Source organism: Acanthochromis polyacanthus, chromosome 1 (genome assembly GCF_021347895.1).
Source record: "Acanthochromis polyacanthus isolate Apoly-LR-REF ecotype Palm Island chromosome 1, KAUST_Apoly_ChrSc, whole genome shotgun sequence".
Classification (NCBI taxonomy): domain Eukaryota; kingdom Metazoa; phylum Chordata; class Actinopteri; family Pomacentridae; genus Acanthochromis; species Acanthochromis polyacanthus.
Genome location: NC_067113.1, coordinates 62,678,986 through 62,702,177, shown reverse-complemented (window position 1 = coordinate 62,702,177; position 23,192 = coordinate 62,678,986). Strand labels below are relative to the sequence as shown.

The following is a 23,192-nucleotide window of genomic DNA, read 5'->3' as shown; positions in this document are numbered from 1 at the left end:
TCTTCTCTCTCTTCCTACGAACACACCTTCCTCCCCTCCTTCTTCGACCAACAGTAGTCCATTTTCCACCGGCACCCTGTAGGTCGACAGCACCGATGGCGGTCGTTGTTAACCCTTGCCTCGACCGAGCCGGTATGGAAGTCATACATTTGATTCGCATGTTTGATTTGGCCAAAGTTTTACGTCGGATGCCCTTCCTGACACAAGCCTCTGTATTTATCCGGGCTTGGGACCGGCACAATAAGACACTGGCTTGTGTCCCCTTGCGGCTACATTAGACATATACAGAGTGGAATGGAACAAAACAGCAGATGAGACTCTCACACTGAGCAGACATGAAATGAATACAAAACCTAGGTAAATAACTAGGACTGGCACTTTAATAAACTCGCTGTTTTGTTTTTAAGTTATTCTCTTGTTTTCACTGTGAAACACTTTGGTCACCCTTTGGGTTGTTGTAAAGGGCTATAGAAATAAACTTTGAATTTGACTTTAATTAATTGCAGAAAAAATAACAGGTTCAAAAAATAACACACCTTTCTCAGTTCCCTAATTTCTGGCACACCAGTAACACTGATGCACACTCCAGCCCAGTAGGTGGCAGTAATGCACCTAGAGTCTGTTTGCAGCCATGAAAATACACAGGACGCACTGAGTAATGTCAAGAAAGTTTGGTGAACAGTGAAGGAAGATGAGATGCATTGAGCTTGCTGGGTGGAAAGTTTTCTTTTAAAAATCTTCCTGATGGCAGCTTGGATAAAAGTGTGATTGTGTACAAATTGTGCAACAAAGAGTTTTCTGATCACCGCAGCACCAGAGCTAATGTTAGGTACGGCAGTCCTGCTACCGGCTAACTGTGTAGCCACCCCGTAATGACGAAATACGACTTTTCAAGACATTGAAAGTTATTGAGTTTTAAAAAGTCTTAAAATGTTGGACATAATCACTATAATTGAACTTTGACTTTGCGCTAATTTTGAATGTAGTGGAGAGATAAAAATGCAGATCCATAGAAATAAAACAAACATTTTTGTTGTTTAAGTTCCTGTATATGTCTATTCATCGATTCAGTTATCAACCAAAATTTGTTTAAGTTGAAAACCTTTGCTTATTGTGTCAAATATTGCTATTTGACAAAAATGTGATTAATCACGATTAATTACAAAGCCTGTAATTAATTTCATTCAATTTTTTAGTCGTGTCACACCACTGTAAATATAATACTTTGTTTCTTTAAAAGTTTTTGCTCAACTCCACTTGCGGTGCAGCACAAAAGGTTACCTTTAGTTTCCACCAGTTTCAGAGGGAGGGAGTCACATGCACTAACATGCACCATGGTCAGACCAACTGCAAAAACACAAAACAGAAAGGTTAAGATTAATACACACAGAGACTTCATTGTTTGCTCAGTTCATTACTCCACTATTTCTTCACATAGCAGGAAGTTGTTTGTTGTTATTTTAATGCTACATTTATACTTTAAGTTGCACACAATCATATTTTTTTTTACCTTTGGACAAAAGTAGTTTTCGTTTTTTCAGTCTAATGCTAAGTTATGCTTAACGACTCCTGCAACTACGTGCACTATTTCACTCACAAATAAAAGTGGCATCTTCTCCTGTAACAAACAATAAAACACAAAACCATGCAAACTGCTGCTTGAAAAAAAATCACAGGAAAGGTTTTCTGGCATTAAGGATTATCTGAGAAGAAATTTTATTTTAAAAAAATAGTGCTAATTTAAATGATCTTATGCATAATTAGACAGTTTTAAACAAACACAGAAGTACACATAAGATGCTCTTACACTTTCATGTTTAGTTTTAGATTTCATTTATGATAAAAGTATTGTTATTCATCTTCAAAGTTGTGACTATTTGTAATTTCCTAAGTGGTTAGAATGCCAGAAAGTCGACTTATTCCATTTAAAACACAGTTGCAGGCACAATGGTGGAATACGCAAGGAGAGAAAGTGGGATTAAGATCTCTTGTACTTTTATCAGATAACTTTGATGAAGGCTTCCCGTTTAAATGTGCTGTTTTTTATGATCCAATCATTCCATTGTTTTTCCCATAACATGTATGACCTCCATACGTTGCTGTCCAAGCCTAATTGAAAGCTACTACGCCATTCTGACATTCAAGTGAAGTTCAATCGGTGAAGCCTGTCATTCAGAATCTAGCTATACTTTGCCCTGCTCTGTGTAACTGGACAGATTATCCTCAGCTAAAGCTGCTTGTTAATGGAGGAAGCTGGTACCTTTCAGCTTTGTACAGTCGACATGAAAGTCCTCCTTTTCTTGCTGCTACCTGACACTACAAGAAAACCAACTCTAATCCAAAAAACAATCCCTAAGAAATGTCCTAAATATCCTTCATCCTTAATTTGACCCTTGTAATGTTTCCCAAACCAAAAACAATCTAAACATCCAACAAGCAGCACACACAAACACTAATGTATCACAGAGAAAAGGCATACGTCTTTATTTGCCTGCACAAGAACAGGAGCTGCATGAGCACAGGGAGAGCCGGGGGTATTAGGTAATCACTAGTGATACAGTACATCCGTGAGGTGCCACAGAAATAGATACAGTGATGGAGAGGACAGGGAGTCATGATGTGTGTTTGAGGTTAGATCACATAAGAGAGCAGCTGGAGCAAAGGGACTTTTAAAAAAATATGCTCCAGAAGAAGAAGACAAGAGCACAAGGATGAACGAGATAAGGCGAGTCATCCGTCAGCCAGGAATGCCATCTTTCATTAGCTTCAATTCAGACTTTTAGCGTCTGGTGAAGTCTGACTCAGATGGAGTTTATTTTTAAGCATTGTTTATTGTGGGAAAACTGGCCAAGCATTGAGAAGAGCGAGCCTTTCCTTCATTGGGATGTCTTACTTTGAGAATTCAACGACTCTTTTTCCAACCTATCCTCCAACTCTATGAAAAATGCAATGCTACTTCCTTATTTCATATTGTTTGCTTCTTTAATCTCAGCGGGACGGTACAGAAATGATCAGTTTGTAGATGTTAAATTTGGGGTTCGTGAAGCTAAACGTACCTAGAGGGAGTAAAGGTTCCTGCAACCATTCCGATAAAAGCAAACGTGTGGAGAAAAGCATTCTCCATTCACGGTGTCTACCTACGAGTACGTTCAGTGTGTGTTCGATGTGTTCGCTCATTCTGTGCATCTGAATGTGTGTGTTTGAATCTTTAATGCAGAGAGCCTAATCTTTATTTAATCACAAACTATTCCAAGTGCTTCCCTGACAGAGATGAGTGGGGAGGGTGATAAAGGAGAACACAGCAGAGTGGATGTTTGGTTGGCAGTGCCGGGTTGCCAGGTTCGAGGGGCCTGGGGTTGTGTTAGCACCCTGTTGGCAGCCAATCTCTGTGATTGGCAACCTGCATTTTCCACGATGACAGAGGAATTTTTTTTCTGAATGGGTCTGAACCAACAGGACTGAGCAAACAGAGTGCAGAGTCAACACACACAAGCATGCAGAGCTGAAAGTCTGAGTAGAAGACACAATACCTGGACGCCAGATCACAGACACGCTGATTCTGTGGGTAGGAGCTAATGTCAGGCACCTGCTAATGTCACACACACACAACTTACAACGTCAAGTAAATAAAATCGACACCAAAGCCAATACAAATTTTCAATCGTTTTGGCATTAGTTCTCTCGTTTATTGCTGCTGGGGGTGTTCTGTTTGTTCCTTCTACACTGGTGTCATTGTTCGTTTTCTCTGTTGACTATAGCATGCCCAGCTGCAGGGACATGAGTGTTACTTAAGCATCTCCAAAATAAACCCCGCTCTTAAAACACGCACTGTTTCCTAATATCTTCAATATTTTATTGCCTTTATAGAAGTTAAGGCTTTTTTCTTTGTCAGGCGAGCTCATGCATCTGTGAGTCTCAGTGAGAAGGAAGTGCTCAGATTTGGGTCTCATGGCCTGGTGTAAGTTTACAGAACACAGAGCATATACAGTGCCATCCATAATTATTGGCACCCCTGGTTAATATGTGTTCTTTAGCTTCTAATAAATTCATTTTTCCCCCCACTCTGTGGGGTTCCACAAGGCTCCATTCTTGGACCTTTACTATTTCTCATTTATATTAATGACTTATTTAGTGTTTCAGATGCTGTTTCTCCAACAATGTTTGCAGATGACACAACTTTAGTTTTATCTCATTCAAATTTTAGTTATTTAATTAAGAATCTAATATTGGTTTAACTGCTTATGCTGATTGGTTTAAGTTAAATAAACTATCTTTGAAAATAAAAAAAAATCAAATTTCATTATTTTTAATGGTAAAAAATCATACAACAAAAACTTATCTCAGATCTCAATTGAGTCTGTTAAGATGTTACAAGTCAAATACAAAATTCTTGGGAATTGTTATTGATGAGACTTTGAGTTGGAGAGAACACGTTGAGTGGGTGAATAGAAAAATAAATAAATCTATTGGTATAATAAGGAGGGTTAGTTATCTGGGGCCTCATTTATAAAACATTGCGTAGGATCCATACTAAAAGTTTGCGTACGCCGAAAATCTGAAATGGGCGTATGCCCTTCGCCCCTGATTTATAAAACTGTGCGTAAGCGTAATCACACACCAGCTGGAAGATTGCACAGGTGGATCCACCTCACATCCCGCCCACAACACACCCGCATTTTACCATGAATGGTCAATGCAAAGTAACTCATGAATGTATCTGTATATAAATAAGCTGCGGGATTCATGGCATTTTACGCAGCGCCGGGAGGCTGAGCGTGATTGTGGTGTGACGCATGTGGGCCTGCGTGCCTGAGTGCTTGCGTGCCTGTACAGGGCTGATTAATGGTTGGACGTTCATCCCATTCGGCCGCATATGGATAAATAAACAAAATTATTTACTTTTTATTGCCTTTTTACTGTGATAGTTGCAGTGAAGAGTGACAGGAAATGGGGAGAAGACATGCATAAAAGGGCCACAGGCAGGAATCGAACCCTGGCCACTGCATCAGAGACCAGCCCCTGCAAATGGATCACCTGCCTAACCCGATGAGCTATACGGGCGCCAGGTGATTAGTAAACAAAATGATTAAATAAAGAGCAGCGCACCGGCCCAGATGTGGACTGGCCCTTCGGTCAAACGACTGAATGAAATAACGTTCAATCCGCCCTTGTTGATATATGAACATATTTCTGCAAATACAGTCGTAGACCGAATGGCGCACTATATGAACATCTACAACAATGAGGGTTTATGATTATCCAGCTCTACAAGTCTAATATGTGATAACAATAAAGGTTTGAGATCAATCTGGTTTCAATAGGTGGCTTGCAAACACGTGACTTTAGCGGTGGCATTAACTTCCGGTTAATTAAGTGGTGGTCAGGCCAACCAAAATGGCTGCCGCAGAGCAAGGAAAATGCTCTTTTTCGGAGTATTTTCGTGCTTTAGATTCTAATTCTCAAACTCGATACATCGAAAAACTCAAATTTTGTGATGGCATAGATCCGTATGCGTTATCCACGAAGGATTTGATCTATGAGTTGGAAAAATATCCGCCAGTTCAGTTCCCTGATATCTCAAACTATCTGGTGCTACAAACAAGCTTTTGCACTGCTAAACAAATGAAGGCTTGGAAAAGCATGGATTCATACAATTTCTTTGTCTGTGGATGGGTTAAAGAAGTCGGAGTTAAGATCCTGAAAGACAAATCCTGCATCATAAAAAGCCGTGTAAGTAATGATTTATGTAAACTTGTACTTGCTAGGTGTGTGAGCTCGGTGGATGCTAAAACGTGTTTCTGCTGTTCTTTTCAGGTGAAACATTCGCAATGTTTATCAAAAACACCAACTCATACCATATCATCATATAGATTGCTAGGACGCCCTGTTGAACAATGTGAGAATATTACATGGGTTAAAATCGTACTACTCTGACTGCTTCGTTTGCCTATCAACAGAAACCGTCATTTTGGACGAGAGTAAACAAGCTAAAAACAGCGAACGTTAGCTTGTTAAGTGGGTAGTTAGTGTTACCAATCTTTAAAGAATGGGTCTTAAAACCAACACAGAAAGGCTCTAAGCATGTATATCATAATAATTCACTAACCTTTAACGAAGTGATCGCCACAGACTCTGGCATTCTTTGACTCCGCTCCCTTCGAACTTAAGGAAATGTTAGCGAGCCATTTTTCTCTGCGTCTTTTCGTAAAATCCTTAGTGCGAGGCCCTTTTTTAATCTCTTCACGAGGAACCCTGAAGTATCCTTTATCAATTTCGCGATTCGATCGATTAGAACAACCTAAAACAACACACGCAAAAGGCATTTCTGACCGATGAGTGAACGTTAGCCACGCTCGCTGCACTCAACAATCAGCTCTGCTGACCACCACTTCATGATATGCATAGGTAATGAGGCGGATGTGACGTCATTTGCAAGCCACTAGCAACTCTGGAGCCGAAGACACCTGCAGATTCATGTGAAACAAAAACTAAAACACATTTGATGTCATAGGAATGATTGACAGTTATCACCCAACTCAGCAGCTTCCTTTAGCTCCATTCAGAGCACCTTTTAGCTCATTGTTGTGTTGCTCTAGTACACAGCTTTTCTTTTTGGTTTGCCCTCACTGCTGTCATCTATCTGTACCTACAGAACGCAGCTGTTCTAGGTGGAAAGCCATAATACCTAGCTGCAGATGACAGATGGTGAGCACAGTGGAACATTTAGCCGCTAACAGCTTGACATTTTAATCAAGAGTTAGTGAGAACTAAAACAGAGCTAAAAGTAAAGTGAACTTTGGATGTCTAAAGTGGATGCTCATGTTGCTCTAATCAAACATGCCTGCAGTCTGTGGAAATAATCAACTGTCTGCTTGCTTTTGTTGTTGTAACTAAAATCAAATGGTAATATGACAGTGTTTATTGATTGTTCCAGTCTCCTCAGGCACCCAATCAATGTGCCTTAAATTTAACAGACTCGAAATTAAAAACACCATTATTGTATTGAGAGAGAATGTAGTTGTAAAAGTACACTGCGTGTGAAAACTGTGGTTTGTGGCCTTTAAATTATAGCCTGCAGCCACTGGCTCACTAATTAAATAAAAAATATTCCCTATTGTGTTGTACACATAGCAGGCTAAATATAAATCCAAGTGAAGTCCCAGTTTTAAAAACACAGCAGTAATTTACTGCTCCATCTAGTAATCAATATCCCCATGTGGACAGCAGTGTACCGTTTGGTGTCATGTCTTTCCAGTCAGTCATTACATAAATGCTGCTGGTGCTGAAATAAGTCTGGTAAAATCACCAGATGAATCTCTGATCATTCAAATAATCTCATTTTAATTAAATAGTATCATATCACTTTCATTCTAATGCAAATTTTAGGGAGGGATTTGATTCTCTCCAACATGGATAAGAGGATTATATCATTTAAAACAGCAACAGTTTTGTGGAAAGGGAGGAAAAGACATGAGCCTGGCAGAGGCACAGAAGATAAAATGTCTGTCAGATAAGTTACAAATCACATTTCATGACTTTCTTGTTAAACATAAAGTATTTTATTATCTGTGGATGTTCTGGATTTGAAGCAACCTTTAAAGCAGCTGCAAATGAAGAAATCTCCTAAACAGATAAAGTTAATCAATGTCATTAGTTTATGTTTTCGGTTCTTTATCAGTGTGTCCTACCAGTAACAAAATCAAGGATCTGAGCAGCTTTTTAACCTTGCTGCTAACTTGAAAAATAATATAAATTCTTATAGCCCTGTGATTGTGATGCACTTAGAAACATGCCACATTAGCTCCAGCCACTGACTATAGAAAAAACTTGGAGAAAGTGATCATACTGTATGAGGTTTTTGAAGCCTTGTTAAGGGTTTTCCAACATTTTTGCTGGTTGCTTGCTTGATTTAGATATTCACCTTTTATTTTTAATTCATTGTCCTTTACGAGCAAACAGTGTTACAAAACAGTATTATGATAGAGTCCTGGTCGGTAAAATACAGACAAAAAGCAAAAAGTGATCATATGCAGCTCTCAAGAGAATGACAGACAAATTCTGATCATACATGAGTGTACATGGATCGTGTTTGTTCACATGAAAAAGTCTGATTCAGTCCAGGTCATATTCTATACCAATGATTCCCAGCGGTGTCCTCCATGTCTGCAGACAAATTTGAGTCTTTCCTTTAATATTGTGTCTAATTTTTCCAGAGTAACAGCTGCAGAGATGAGACATTTCCACATGAAGATAGAAGGTTCACAATGATGGCTTTCCTTGCCAACATGATGAGTGATTGATTTTGTTGCATTCCCACAAGCCATATTCACTTTTTAAATTATCTAAATGTGGACAAAGAGGTGGAGTGACAGCAGTTTGGGCAAGTGATACCATTGTAATATGGTTTCAATGAGATATCAGTCTTCTAAATCTTCTGTCCAGTCTTCCAAGTTTGTTGAAAAATATTCATACCTTTTGAATCAGTGTCATAAAGCTATCTGCCACTGGAACAGCTGTATGTCTAAATGCTTCAACATTATTTTATTATTTTTAACCGTGCCTGACGTACGTCAGCTGGGTTACTGCATTCGCTTCGGTATCTGGCTGGGTAAGTATACTTACGCAAAAGAAACGCAAGTCTAGTGTAGAGTTTCCAACTATTTAATTTTTAACATAAAGTATACCAATACAAACTTTGTCAGATTTTCATACAAATTTGAGGTAAAACAGTTCATTGGTAGGAAAAACACATAGCATCAAAATAATCCATTACGGTGAAAGATATGCGGAAAAGTTTGATCAGTTACTTTAACATCACTCAATACCTGGTGTGACTACCATTAGCATTGACCACTGCAACACATCTCCTGTACATGGAGTTGATCAGCCGGTTCGTGAAAGCCCTGGGGATCCTTCGGCACAAAACTAACACAGCTGTTCGAAGTTCGTCAGCATTGGTAGGCACTGGTCGCACTTGGTGAAGACGTCGCTGAACCTCATCCCACAAGTGCTCGATGGGGTTAAGGTCAGGGCTGAGGGCTGGCCATGGCATGACACGGATGTTGTGTTGCTGGAGAAAGGCCATCGTGACTCTTGCAACATGCGGACGAGCATTATCCTGTTGGAAAATGTGGTTATGATGTCGAGCAAAAAAATGGAACAACATGGGGTCTGATGACTTGATGAATGTAACGCTGAGCTGTGACGCCGTATCTTCGTCCTTGGCCCACATTCTGGAAGCACATTGGTCCCAGTCTCGCATTAAGTCCAATGCCGGCCCAAATCATGACACTAGGGCCACCCCATGGGTCTCTTTCCAAAACATTTCGGTCAGCAAAACGGTCCCCTTGACGTCGCCAAACCCTGACCCTTCCATCGGCATGCGATAGACAAAAACGACTCTCGTCAGATAAGATAACACGTCCCCATTCCCGCTGACGCCAATTTCGATGACCTTGTGCCCACTGAAGCCATGTTTGACGTGCTGGTCGGCGACATCGTAGGTTTGCAGAACGCAGGCATCGGATGACGGTGTCACGGCTGATGGGTTGATTATGCATTCCGACAGTAGCTCGAGCAGTCTGGCTTGCTGGTAGGAACGGATCTCGCAGGTGTTGCCGTGTAATGTGTCGATCTTGTCGAGGGGTGGTGACCCTAGGTCGGCCGCTTCGGGGAAGATCATCGGTGCTCTGTGTGGTGTTGTATCGATGCTGGAGACGGTAAATGGTGGTGATGTTGACATAAAAGTGACAGGCAATGTCTCGGACAGACTCTCCAGCTTGCAGACGTCCGATGGCTTGGTTCCTCTCAATTTGGTTTAAGCGTGGCATAGTTAAACAGCAAGTGAAATGCCTATGATCTTGAATGAAATTTATACCCACTGAAGGTGTCGATAAATCGTGCATATTCAATTGCACGTGCAAAGTGTGAATCATGTCCACATCATCAATGCACTGGTGTATTGCGACGATTCGTTTTCTGTTTTCGGTTTTCACATGAACCTTACAAAACGCAACAGAAAATGTTAAGAACACACCATGCACCACATAGTACCAAATGCATTTTTGTTTTGGGAAACCAAATTTAATTTTTCATCAGGTAAAAGAAACTTGCATTTCTTTTGTGTGTGAGTGTATGTATGTATGTGTGTATGTTCGGTCAGATATCTCTGCAAGTGCTGAAGTCAGGATAATCAAACTTGGCACTGAAGATCGGTCTAAGGTCCCCTGCTCAGTTGTGGAGTTAGAGGTCAGCAGATCAAGGTCAGGGTCACAGGGGTCACTTACCACATTTCTGGCATATTGCATGCATGGACGTGGTTCTGCCATCTACTGAGGGCTCGTTTAGTTGCCTATGTGATGGTTTCCAAATGGGCACAGAGAATGACAGCATCAGTAAAGCTCTCTTAAGAGAAACAGAGTGGCTTTTAGTTCCCCTTTTATAAACAGAGTCAGCTTGTCCTTGTTTCCCTGCACTATACCATTACGCACGTGTCTAGTGTGTGTGTGTGTGTGTGTGTGTGTGTGTGTGTGTGTGTGTGTGAGGGAGGGGATGCTGTCAGCTTCACACAGGATCACGGGATCCTCAGCCTCACTGTCTCTACGGCAGCAGAAATCCTCCCATCTGTCGCTCCTAATCAGCAGAGAGCAGCTTGCATGTTCACAGGGTCTTATACGAGAATGACATGACACACACACGCGCACACACACACACACACACACACACACACACACACACACACACACACACACACAGAGAGAGAGATTACTCTAACACTGACACAGCGACATCACGCGCCCCTCTGGCCATTACTCATTAAAACACCATATTAGCATATTAGCAGACCTGCCACTGCTGCAATTTCCTGTCTTTGTCCTTTTCTTTAAACCATTGTTGTGCTCCACAAGTCAGTATCTTTCTTGTGAACAATAAAAGATATCATTGAATGTTCTGAAAAAGCATCTTCAATCGTGACAAATCCACAAAGAATCAAATAAGTGCCAGCCTCTGTGTCTGAAAGATGAAGATGAAGATGCAGTACCTCAGAAGACCATTTGAGACTTGCTCCAAAAGCAGGTCTTTTCCATTGACTTTCATGTTGAAATGTCCAACTTTATGGCAGAAATAAACATGTTTAAAGTCTGGTGCAAAAACTGATTTGGGTCTCTTTAGTTAATTTCTACTTTCATGACAACTGTTCAGGGAGAAAATGTGTATATAACTCACCTATTCAAATGCAGAGTGTCCCTAAATTCTGGACACACAGGCAAAAATACATGTGCTGGAGAATTTTTTTTTTTACAACATTTTATTCAGTGTATAATTTTTTGTGTATATTTAACCTAATATATACTATCGTTTAAAAGTTTAGGGTCACTTAGAAATGATAAGTATTTTGGGGAAAAAAAGCTGTTTTTTTTCAATGACGATAAGATTAGTGTACAGTAGCAAATTTCATGTTCTCCATGAAAACTCTCACTTTTATCCATGTGCTAACATAACTGCACAAGCGTTTTCTAATCCTCAATAAGCCTTTCAACACCATTAGCTAACACAATGTAGCATTAGAACACAGGAGTGATGGTTGCTGGAAATGTTCCTCTGTACCCCTATGGAGATATTCCATTAAAAATCAGCTGTTTCCAGCTAGAATAGTCATTTACCACATTAACAATGTCTAGACTGACTCATTTAATGTTATCTTTAAAAAACTGCTTTTCTTTCAAAAATAAGGACATTTCTACATGAGCCTAAACTTTAACAGTAGTGTACATGCCTACATGGTGTTTTTTATATGATAGAAATATCACTGATGAAATAAGCAGTGACACCATGGCTGAACACTTCCACCAATGATAGTCTCACAATTACACACTCAGACTTTTAGGGTTTCAAATAAAACAGTTATAAATAAGCTGAATCTTGTAAACGTCTGGTGATGGATATGCATACTTTTGAGAGATAGTCTATGTAAAACTCTCCCATTGTGAGTGCTGGTAATGTTAGAAATGATGCATTAAGATTAAATGTGTTTGTCTGAAAAAAAAACTAATAATAATTACTGCTAATGAATAACAAGTAATGTTGGATTACTATCTATTACTTCATGGACTTTTGGGGAGGGTTTTTGGGGGTAATGCAAATACAACAATAAAGAAAATGAAGAATTTAAATGTAAATTTGCCTTGCAACTACCATGACTTTAGAACTTCAGGTCAACTCTGATCTGTGTCATTTCTGTCAGGCAGCTTTCCACCATCATTATAAGCAGTATAAATATGACCCTTCATTGCTAGCAGGATGCAGTTCTGGATAACTATCTTATTATCTGGTACTTTTCACAGCTGTGTTTTGTATTATTGAATAATGCAAGTGGTTTAAAGTCAGTTAAAGTGTGACATTCTGGCAGTAACAGCAAAGTCAGTGAAATTTTAAAACCCACAAATCCCAGCAGCATACTGGGTAGTTGCTGAATCATCAGCACTGATCAACAATGCTGTCAACCCCCCCTACAGCTACGTATAATACGGTCACTTTGGGCAATGGTGCAGAAAAAATCATGTGTAGTTTCCATTTGAGTAACGTCGTTTGTAAAAAATGAGGGGCATTTTTTGAGTACCAGTGATGCTGTCTGTTTAGATGAGATTTCCTGAGAGGATCAAAACTCCTTGCAGCATGATCTATCAATAGCTGCTGTATCACGAGACCTCTCACAGGTATTTTTGCATTGTAGCATAAGGAAGATAAAAATAGTGCTTTCTGCCTCTCACTCCCTCCACCTCTCTCCGTCTATCTACCAGAGTAAATGCTAATCTCCCTGCACAGATAACACACACTCTGGACCAAGTTGAGTCTCAGTCTGATATGAAAGTAGAGAACGAAGGAGGATAGATAGGCAGAGGGAGATGGAGACAAATGAGGCGGGAGGACTTGAAAAGAGGTTTAAATGTTTGAGCCTGGTGAAATGGTTACAGCTATTGGAGAAGATAAGACATCAGATCACATCACCAACATCTAACAGCTCCTCTGATATCTCATAGCAGTGACTGGAGTTCTTGACTGTTCCTTTAAACCAGAGATTGTTTCCATAGGTACTAAAACCTGCAGCCAGCAGAGATACCCACTGTAGACAGATCAAATAACTAAGCTCATTCCCAGCTGCTGAAATAGAACAGAAAATACTTTTGATTAAGGAATGCGACATTGCTGTTTCTCTTGAATAATTCTTCTAGTGTTAGGTCCAAAATAATCCCTGATTTTAAGCTAGCATCAAATTCCTGTTGTTTGTTAGAAGATAACTTTGAATGTGTAGAAGTACCTCTCCAGACATGTCAGTGTTTACAAGGAATATTTTTGGAGAAACACACTACTGTTCAAAAGTTTGGGGTCACCCAGGATATTTCATGTTTTCCATGAAAACTCCCACTTTTATCCATGTGCTAACATAACTAAACAAGGGTTTTCTAATCATCAATGAGCCTTTCAACACCATTAGCTAACACAATGTAGCATCAGAACACAGTAGTGATGGTTGCTGGAAATGTTCCTCTGTATCCCTATGGAGATATCCATCCATTCTCTATACACCGCTTTATCCTCACTAGGGTCGCAGGGGGGTGCTGGAGCCTATCCTAGCTGACTCGGGCAAAGGCAGGGGACACCCTGGACAGGTCCCCAGTCTGTCTCAGGGCTACATATACAGACAATCACACTCACATTCATACCTACGGGCAATTTAGAGTAACCAATTAACCTCAGCATATTTTTGGACGGTGGGAGGAAGCCGGAGTACCCGGAGAAAACCCACCCATGCACAGGGAGAACATGCAAACTCCATGCAGAAAGATCCCAGGCCCACCCCAGGATATATTCCATTAAAAATCAGCTGTTTCCAGCTAGAATAGTCATTTACCACATTAACAATGTCTACACTGGATTTATCATTCATTTAATGTTATCTTTCTCAAAAAACTGCTTTTCTTTCAAAAATAAAGACATTTTAAGTGACCCCAAACTTCTGAACGGTAGTGTAGGTTAAGTACAGGAAAAGATCATAGTTTTGGTTAAATATACCCTTTGGCAACCTTAACCAAGTTACATGCTAAAAGTCTTACCTTAAAAAGAGTGACAGGGGCGCAAAGTACAAGTGGCTATGGAATTATGGTGTTTATTTCTGCTGTTCTTTCAAAAGTAAGGACATTTCTGAGTTGATTCCAAACAATACCACACTCATGTCTGTTGCTAAATACAAATCTAAAGCTGGTTATCTTAGTTTAGTAACACTGGAGGCAGGAACACTGGAAACAGCTTCCGTGACTCCATCCAAAGGTAAAAGCTTTACTCTGGTGCATCCTATTGGCAGACTGGTGAAGGCACATACCAACATACTTACACTCTGAGCAGTGGATTCCTGGTTTAAGTCCTCCTGAAAGCCATAAACTGCATGTTTTTCACCAACTGTTTCTCATGTATTTCCTGTCTTTCTAATCACTTCCTTGAACATTTTTTTTTAATGCTCCGTTATCATTACACTCTACTACATTTCAGAGAGAAATATTGTATTTTCTACTCAAGCACTTATCTGACGGCTTTAGTTATTATTAAGATTAAGATTTTACATAATGGATAATATGAGAAGCTTTAAAATACAATACAGTGTTTGGATTAAACCAGAAGTTTCCAACATTTGTGGCTTTTTTCAAAAAGCAAAGGATTAGATTCCAGATGTCCATGAGTTGTTAGCAGCTCCTTCTGAACCTCTGACATGGTTTCCCTTCAGTAAATGTTTAAAAGGATCTATATCTTACCAAAAATCTATATTTCAGTACTTTTTTTCTTCTTTCCTCTCCTGTTAATCTTGTTTGGAGCCCTCAGATTTATCTGCTGTCTCTGAATATGAAACAGGATAGAAGCTAGTTCAAACCTGCAGCAGCTACAACATGCTGTTGAAGCTTCACTAAAGATTATCAAATAAAGTCACATATAATAACAAGAAAAGCACTCAGTCAGTCTTTGTGCTAAACTATGCTAAATTACTGCTCGATCCAGCTTCATATTAACCCATACAGCTGTGAAAGTGGTGTCAATCTTTTCATGTGACTCCTTGCAAAAAAAAGCAAATAAATGTATTTACCAAAAACCGTACCTATACTATAGAATTTTAAAAGCACGAATTAGTAGAATCTAGACAATCACTTCTGCTGAGTTATGTCGTAGTTCTCAGTTGCTACTTGTCACGTGTTTTCTTGATCTAAGCAGTTTGGTGTCCTCTCTCCTCAGGTCTGTCCTGTACTCCTGTCCTGCCACCTCGCCGGGGCTCCTTCTATGTGGAGATCGGCACAGGAGTGTCCATCGGCAGTGTGTTGGCCTTCTGGTGTAGAGAGGGATACCAGCTGGTCGGCAGCGACAAGATCTACTGCAGCGTCAGGAACGGCAAAGCACAGTGGAGCAACTACCTGCCTGTCTGTGAAGGTATGTAGCCTGAAGGTAGTTTTCAGATGCCAGCTATGATCAAAATAAACTATTACCTTCAAAACATTGGAGCGTTAATGCTATGTTCTCCTTCATTCTGTAAGAACTACTTCATTGTTGGTTCTGCTTCTCTCCACTCAATCCTGGTTATGTGTGAAGTCTGGTTGCAGCTTGCACATAAATTAGAGCTGGTCAAATTACACAGCATGTTTTTGTGCTGATGAATCAAGTCTAAGTTTTCCCTTCAACATGCAAACATGTCAAGTGTAATCATCATCCAGCTGACAGGAGAGAGGAAGGAGGACAGAACCTGAACTAAATTCAATGAACATCTAAACATTTATGCAAAAATGCAAGCTTGAGGAGAAGCTTAGATGTTCAGTTAGAGGTGTTAGAAAGGAGTCTAATGGATGCTTTTCTAAATCTCATGAGTCGGTCTGGATAAATGCCAACAACAACAAACTTATTTTGAGATAAAATTTTCACCTGAGATTGAAACTGTTGTATTTCTGCCTCCGTACAGCAATTCCCAGGCCAGAGGACCGTGGACTGAGAGTGGCTGTACTGGCTTCAGTTGTGAGCGGCATCGTCATCCTCGCCATGTCCCTGTCCTTCCTCATCTGCTGCCTGCAGGAGCGATCCAGCCGGGACCGAGCCAAGAAAGAAGGACGGAGCAGGTAGGAGTGGACACAAGAGTTTTGGAGGCTTTGGTTGTTCTCAAACTCTGGTGAGCTGATAAAGTTCTGCCCTCCTCAGACGCAGAGAGAAGCGATCGGCCCGTCGCAGCGAGTGCTGGCTGGAGAAAGAAGAGGGTGAGTGGGAAGCCTTCCCCCCACCCAAGATCTTCCACCTGTCCCAGAGGATGAACCCCCGTCTGGCTCCTGACAGCCCCCTGTACCTGACTGGAGGCCTCAGTGGATATGAGAACAGAGGATATCAGAGGTAAACTGGCAGCACTCACATGTGAAACAAATCCAAATCCATCTGTTATGAAATGTGCAGAAGAAAGCAGTTATATACAACACCTCAACAGCTCTGCAGTTTAGAGTTTAGAAGAAAACAGGAAGAAGATGTGGATCTCCAGACCATCATCTGAGCAACATGATGATCCTTACGAGAACAAACTCAACCAAGCTTCTGCTGTGTAAAATTCCATTCAACACATTTCTAGTCCTGAAGATCATCCAGAAACACATAATCTCACAAGATCTAAATATAACCAAATAGGTCCGTGTTTTGTTATTAGGATAATTACAATGAAAAGCCTCCAAAGAGTTTACCTAAGTTCATCCTGAAGCCCTCTGATCACTCTAAAACAACATTGGGCATGGCTTTGAAACTGAGTGCAGAGTGACATCTGGTCTCCCTTCCTGTCCCACAACCTCAACTAAACACGAGTGTTTATGTAACCCAATTGTAAGGTTATTCATAATTAATCAGAGTCTTTCACTGTGGCTTTCAACCAACCTAACCTTCCCAGGGCTACAACTGTAAAATACAATAAAGCAGCTCCATGTTTGGTCTATAAAATGGGGGAAAAAATACTGAAATACATATCAGAATGACAGTCTTGCATCGGTTTGTCAATCCACAATGTTGGTGCAGACTGAAATATGTCAAAAGCTAAAAGATGAGCTGCCATGAAATTTTACACAGGCATTCCATGATGTGCACATGATATATCCTACTGACTTTACTAACTTGGTAACCCGGACAACCACTATACATACAGACTTTTTTTTAAAAATGTGTGGTTGTAAAGTCTGCATAAAACAGTAAAAATGTGTTCTGAGTTTTGTCACACTGCAGAAAACAATGTTTAACCACCAAATTTGAATTAGCAAAAAATGCTGATGTAAAATAAGGTTTAAAAATAAGAAATATAAAAACCTAGTAGTCACTAAAGTGGTGGATATGTGTCCACTAAAGGTTTGACAGCTTTAACACATATCCAACTATCACATACCAGCGTTACAAAAGGGTAAGTTGTAAATCACAAACTATATATACTGAATACCTTTGTCGTTATTGCTAATGTGCTCTAGTTTTTGTTATGCTCTAGTGTTTGGGGGAGGGATCCTGCTCACCATGACACACAGTTTTATTGTCTCCCTTCTGAGCAAAGACTATGCATAAAAGATCAAGGTTGCCACCAAGTCTGAAAAGTGAAGTCAACAACCTGCATTGTTTCCAGTGTCCAGCAGGGGACGACTGCTCTGCTTGCAAAAAGAAGTCAGATTGCATAGAAGTCTCTGAGAAAAGGACCCCAATTCTCACTCAATCTGTTACATCAGGAAACATTTTCCCTATGAATTTATAGCCTCAGTTGCTAGTTTCAAGTCTCCTTCAGTACAACATGATGTTCAGTTTGCAAATTGTGGCTCATTTAGAGTAAATGGTCTGTATTTATATAGCGCTTTACTATACCTGCAAGGTACCCAAAGCGCTTTACAGAATACATCACATTCACCCATTCACACACACTGATGGCGGAAGCTGCCATGCAAGGCGCTAACCACGACCCCATCAGGAGCAATTAAGGGTTACACACGTGGACAAAATTGTTGGTACCCCTCAGTTAAAGAAGGAAAAACCCACAATTCTCACTGAAATCACTTGAAACTCACAAAAGTAACAATAAATAAAAAATTTTGAAAATTAAATAATCAAAATCAGCCATCACTTTTGAATTGTTGATTAACATAATTATTTAAAAAAACAAACTAATGAAATAGGGCTGGACAAAAATGATGGTACCCATAACTTAATATTTTGTTGCACAACCTTTTGAGGCAATCACTGCAATTAAACGATTTCTGTATTTGTCAATGAGCGTTCTGCAGCTGTCAACAGGTATTTTGGCCCACTCCTCATGAGCAAACAGCTCCAGTTGTCTCAGGTTTGATGGGTGTCTTCTCCAAATGGCATGTTTCAGCTCCTTCCACATATGTTCAATGGGATTCAGATCTGGGCTCATAGAAGGCCACTTTAGAATAGTCCAACGCTTTTCTCTCAGCCATTCTTGGGTGTTTTTGGCTGTGTGTTTTGGATCGTTGTCCTGTTGGAAGACCCATGACCTGCGACTGAGACCAAGCTTTCTGACACTAGGCAGCACATTTCTCTCCAGAATGCCTTGATAGTCTTCAGATTTCATCGTACCTTGCACACTTTCAAGACACCCTGTGCCAGATGCAGCAAAGCAGCCCCAAAACATTACTGAGCCTCCTCCATGTTTCACCGTAGGGACAGTGTTCTTTTCTTCGTATGCTTGGTTTTTGAGTCTATGAACATAGAGTTGATGTGCCTTACCAAAAAGCTCCAGTTTGGTCTCATCTGTCCAAAGGACATTCTCCCAGAAGCTTTGTGGCTTGTCAACATGCATTTTTGCAAATTCCAGTCTGGCTTTTTTATGAGTTTTTTTCAGCAGTGGTGTCCTTGGTCGTCTCCCATGAAGTCCACTTTGGCTCAAACAACGACGAATGGTGCGATCTGACACTGATGTACCTTGGCCTTGGAGTTCACCTTTAATTTCTTTGGAGGTTGCTCTGGGCTCTTTGGATACAATTCCAACGATCCGTCTCTTCAATTTGTCTTCAATTTTCCTCTTGCGGCCACGTCCAGGGAGGTTGGCTACTGTCCCGTGGGTCTTGAACTTCTGAATAATATGAGCCACTGTTGTCACAGGAACTTCAAGCTGTTTAGAGATGGTCTTATAGCCTTTACCTTTAAGATGTTTGTCTATCATTTTTTTTCGGATGTCCTGGGACAATTCTCTCCTTCGCTTTCTGTTGTCCATGTTCAGTGTGGTACACACCTTTTCACCAAACAGCAGGGTGACTACTTGTCTCCCTTTAAATAGGCAGACTGACTGATTATGAGTTTGGAAACACCTGTGATGTCAATTAAATGACACACCTGAGTTAATCATGTCACTCTGGTCAAATAGTTTTCAATCTTTTATAGAGGTACCATCATTTTTGTCCAGGCCTGTTTCATTAGTTTGTTTTTTTAAATAATTATGTTAATCAACAATTCAAAAGTAATGGCTGTTTTTGATTATTTAATTTTCATTTATTGTTACTTTTGTGAGTTTCAAGTGATTTCAGTGAGAATTGTGGGTTTTTCCTTTTTTAACTGAGGAGTACCAACAATTTTGCCCACGTGTGTAGGTGTCTTGCTCAGGGACACTTCGACATGAGCACAACAGCCCAAGGATTGAACCGGCAACCCTCCAGTTACAAGACAGCCACTCTACCCACTGAGCTATGCCGCCCCCACTTGCAAAAAGTAAAATAAATAGTAAAATAAATGCTAAAGCAGGGTGTGCTTTAGGCAATGGCCACCTTGTTAATAACAAGTTGCAATGAGCGTAGTGTCCCAAATTCTCCGTCAGATCCACCTCACATTCAGTTTCAAAACAACACAATGGATTTTACCAAATGTCAAACTTGATCCACAAACCAGTAGATATTGCCATGCTGGCTATGCTTCTGACTAGAGTTTAATCCAGCAGACAGCTTCCATCAGTTACATTGTGCTTAATTAAAGGAATAGTCAGTAATTTCAACTTTTATTGAAGTTGAATTTCCCTCCATCTATTATCTACACACCGCTTAATCCTCATTAGGGTCGTGGGGGCTGGAGTCTATCCTTGCTGACTTAGGGTGAAGACAGGAGACACCCTGGACAGGTCATCAGTCTATCACAGGACTACATTTAGAGACAAACAACCACATTCACATTCACACCTACAGACAATTTAGAATAACCAGTTAACCTTGGCATATTTTTGGTCTGTGGGAGGAAGCGGAGAACTCGGAGAAAACCCACACATGAACAGGGAGAACATGTAAACTCCACGCAGAAAGATCTCGGGAAAGCTGGGACGTGAACCGGGGATCTTCTAGCTGCAAAGCCACAGTGCTAACCACCAACCCACTGTGCTGAAGTTCAACTTTTAGCTAAAAATAATGTTTTTCTCTCTCTTTCAGGAGTCAGGAGAGTTTGCTGAAGGCCTCCCTGCCTGGGCTGTACCGCTCCGACTCTCAGCTCTACCCACACGTCGTCCTCCAGAGGGTTCCAACTCCAACTGCCCCATCGGCCCCTTCTGCTCCATCTGCCCCCCTCTACCTCCACCTGCCCTCGTCCTCTTCTACCACCTCTTCACCCGCCCACAACCCCAACCAACGCCAGCTGCACATGATGGCCCAGTACCCAACACCCACATACCCGCCCAACCCCAGCACAGCCGTACCCGCCTACCCCCACCCAACACCAGCGCCTATCTACCCCAACCCTAACCCCACACCACAGAGGCCATGGCAGTAGCTACGTCGTCCACTGTCCACATTTCCAGACCACTGTGCTGTTCCTGCTGAAGACGCCGAAGGAACAAACCAAGCGAAAACGTCACCGGCACGTTTTGGAGACACACGTCTTTTTGCTCTGTCTTATCGCTGTTTTCTCCTACGGAAGTCTGCAAACGCCAGAAGTAGACATGAAAGAAAGGCACAGAAATGGACATACAGCGAGTGTAGATGTTCCCCCTTTTACTGCATGCTTGATGAACTTCTCCTGCAGTTTCAACTAGAAGTGGATGAGTTTTTCCCCTCAATTCTTACTGAACTACTGCTGCTGAACCTTCTGCAAGTGAAGGTCTTGAGTGAAAATCCTGCTCTTTTTTAACTGCAAGATCTTACAAGAAACCTTCATGCAGCCAGTCAACAAAGGGACACAGAGTTGTAATTTAGAGTGCACTAATTCACTTCTTGAAACCTGCAATGACAGAGTTATTTAGGCAGCTCTCAGAAATGCTAGATTTTTTACTAGTTAACTGATTAGAGAAGGATCCCTGCTAGTCCTCCTGAGGTCCAGTTAATCTAATCTACACCTAAACGAACTGACAGATATTTATTTTTTGACTTAACTCCTGGAATCTCACACCTTTTTGACCAGAGCCATGTGTGATGTAGTGAAAGCTGTTCACGTTCAAACATTCTGATATTTTCTCACACTGCGTGGGGAAAACAGGCATATATGGGTAAATTGCCGCTGAATGGAGGCAATTTGTCGATGTTTGTATGGATTTAATAAGGCCGTGATCATTTTCTCTCTCACCCAAACTAAACATGACTTTTTTTGTTCTGCCTTTGTCTGTTTGTTTTTCTCTGTCACACCTCTTTGTGTTACATAATTATTTTTGACAAAAGCTTGCTTTGTGGCTGGTGGTTTGAATGTTAAAATATTCTGGCATTCAGGGGCAGAGATGGGTTTGTACACCTGCAATAAATGGAAATGATTAAATTAAATCAACAAGCCTGAGCAGTTTTGAGCTCGATATGGAGAACAAAAACAAACTTTGTTTCTAAGATTGTGATGTAAGTAACATTCCCGATGTTATAGCAAACATAAGGACGCCAGACACACTGTGAGATTGCAGCTTTGTCCGCGATGCACTGGAAACTGCACTGAATTGACATGCAAAGTTTAAGCAGTGGGATGGAAAAACATCTTAACCTCTAACCTTTGTTGTCCCTTTGCATTATATACATGCATTTAAATCATAAACCCTGTTCAAGTCCCCTTCTTATTTTTAATAGAAGAACTTGAGTAGAAACACTAATAAATCTGCACTTTTAATTTTTTTAAACTGAACTGAGCAGTCTTAGGTATTTGTTTTACTGTAAAGTATTTGTTGCATAAAAATGAGATTGCCATAGACGCTGAATAAAGAGATTTTTGTTTAGCATGACAGTTCAGCTCGTGTTTTCAGTGAGCACTATTTCTGAGCGAAGAGGAAAGGATGGTGCAAAAGAAGACGATGAAAAGAGGGACGGAAAATACAGTGAGAGACGGACCTCGTTCATCACTGTGACAGTTGAAAATGAGGATGTGGCCTCATTTGCCTGCAGAGTGACACTGACACACGAGGAGTGGTTCGTCTGCTCACACTGGACTTCAGTGACAGAACAGAGCTGTAGATGCTGATACTACATGTGCAAGAAGCTGGCAAGTTGATGTGTTGTAGCAGCAAATGTTAACTAAATAAAGGTTATTTGGACGATCTAGGGGAAAAAATGTTGGAGCAGCGTGTTGATGGTGCTTTTTTGTCACTTCTTTAGATTACTGAAATGAGAAACTCAAAAGCACAGTTAAATAGTTTGGGGTCACTTAGAAATGCTCTTATTTTTGAAAGAGTTTTATTCAATGAAGATAACATTAAATGAATGATAAATCCAGTGCAGACATTGTTCATGTGGTAAATGACTATTGTAGCTGGAAATTTTTAATGGAATATCTCCATAGGGATACAGAGGAACATTTCCATCCATCACTGCTGTGTTCTAATGCTACATTGTGTTAGCTAATGGTGTTGAAAGGCTCATTGATGATTAGAAAACCCTTGTGTAGTTATGTTTGATTAGATTATGTTTTCATGCAGAGACAGTGTAAGAAAAGAACGGTCCCTCGTTATGTCAGATTTGCATGCAGACACCAAACAACCTCAGTGTAATGCCACTACTGTAAGTGCTTTCAGATAGCATGTGGGATCAGAGTGATGACATTAACACAACATCTATAGTGTCTGGCATGGTGTGTCCCATCATTACGGCTCTCCTTTTCAAACAGATATTGATTCAGCTCTTTGACTACTACCCCCTGCTGAATTGAAGGTGAAACTTGTTTATTCTCTCTCTTCTTTTTGAAGCATTTTTTTCAAT

The 23,192-nt window shown here is 40.6% G+C and overlaps 1 protein-coding gene across 6 annotated transcripts in view; it reads left to right on the top strand.

Moving 5' to 3' along the window:
- zgc:162331 (uncharacterized protein LOC793007 homolog) overlaps window positions 1–22,555 on the top strand; it is a 67,789-nt gene extending 45,234 nt beyond the window's left edge. For all 6 annotated transcript variants that reach the window (XM_022220219.2, XM_022220218.2, XM_022220220.2 and 3 more), the window contains 4 exons: window positions 15,280–15,471; window positions 15,995–16,148; window positions 16,228–16,413; window positions 20,463–22,555. In XM_022220219.2, coding sequence (XP_022075911.1) covers window positions 15,280–15,471; window positions 15,995–16,148; window positions 16,228–16,413; window positions 20,463–20,799 — 869 coding nt within the window. In that variant the 3' untranslated portion in view covers window positions 20,800–22,555. The remainder of the gene's footprint in view (window positions 1–15,279; window positions 15,472–15,994; window positions 16,149–16,227; window positions 16,414–20,462) is intronic.
- Window positions 22,556–23,192: the final 637 nt, after the last annotated feature.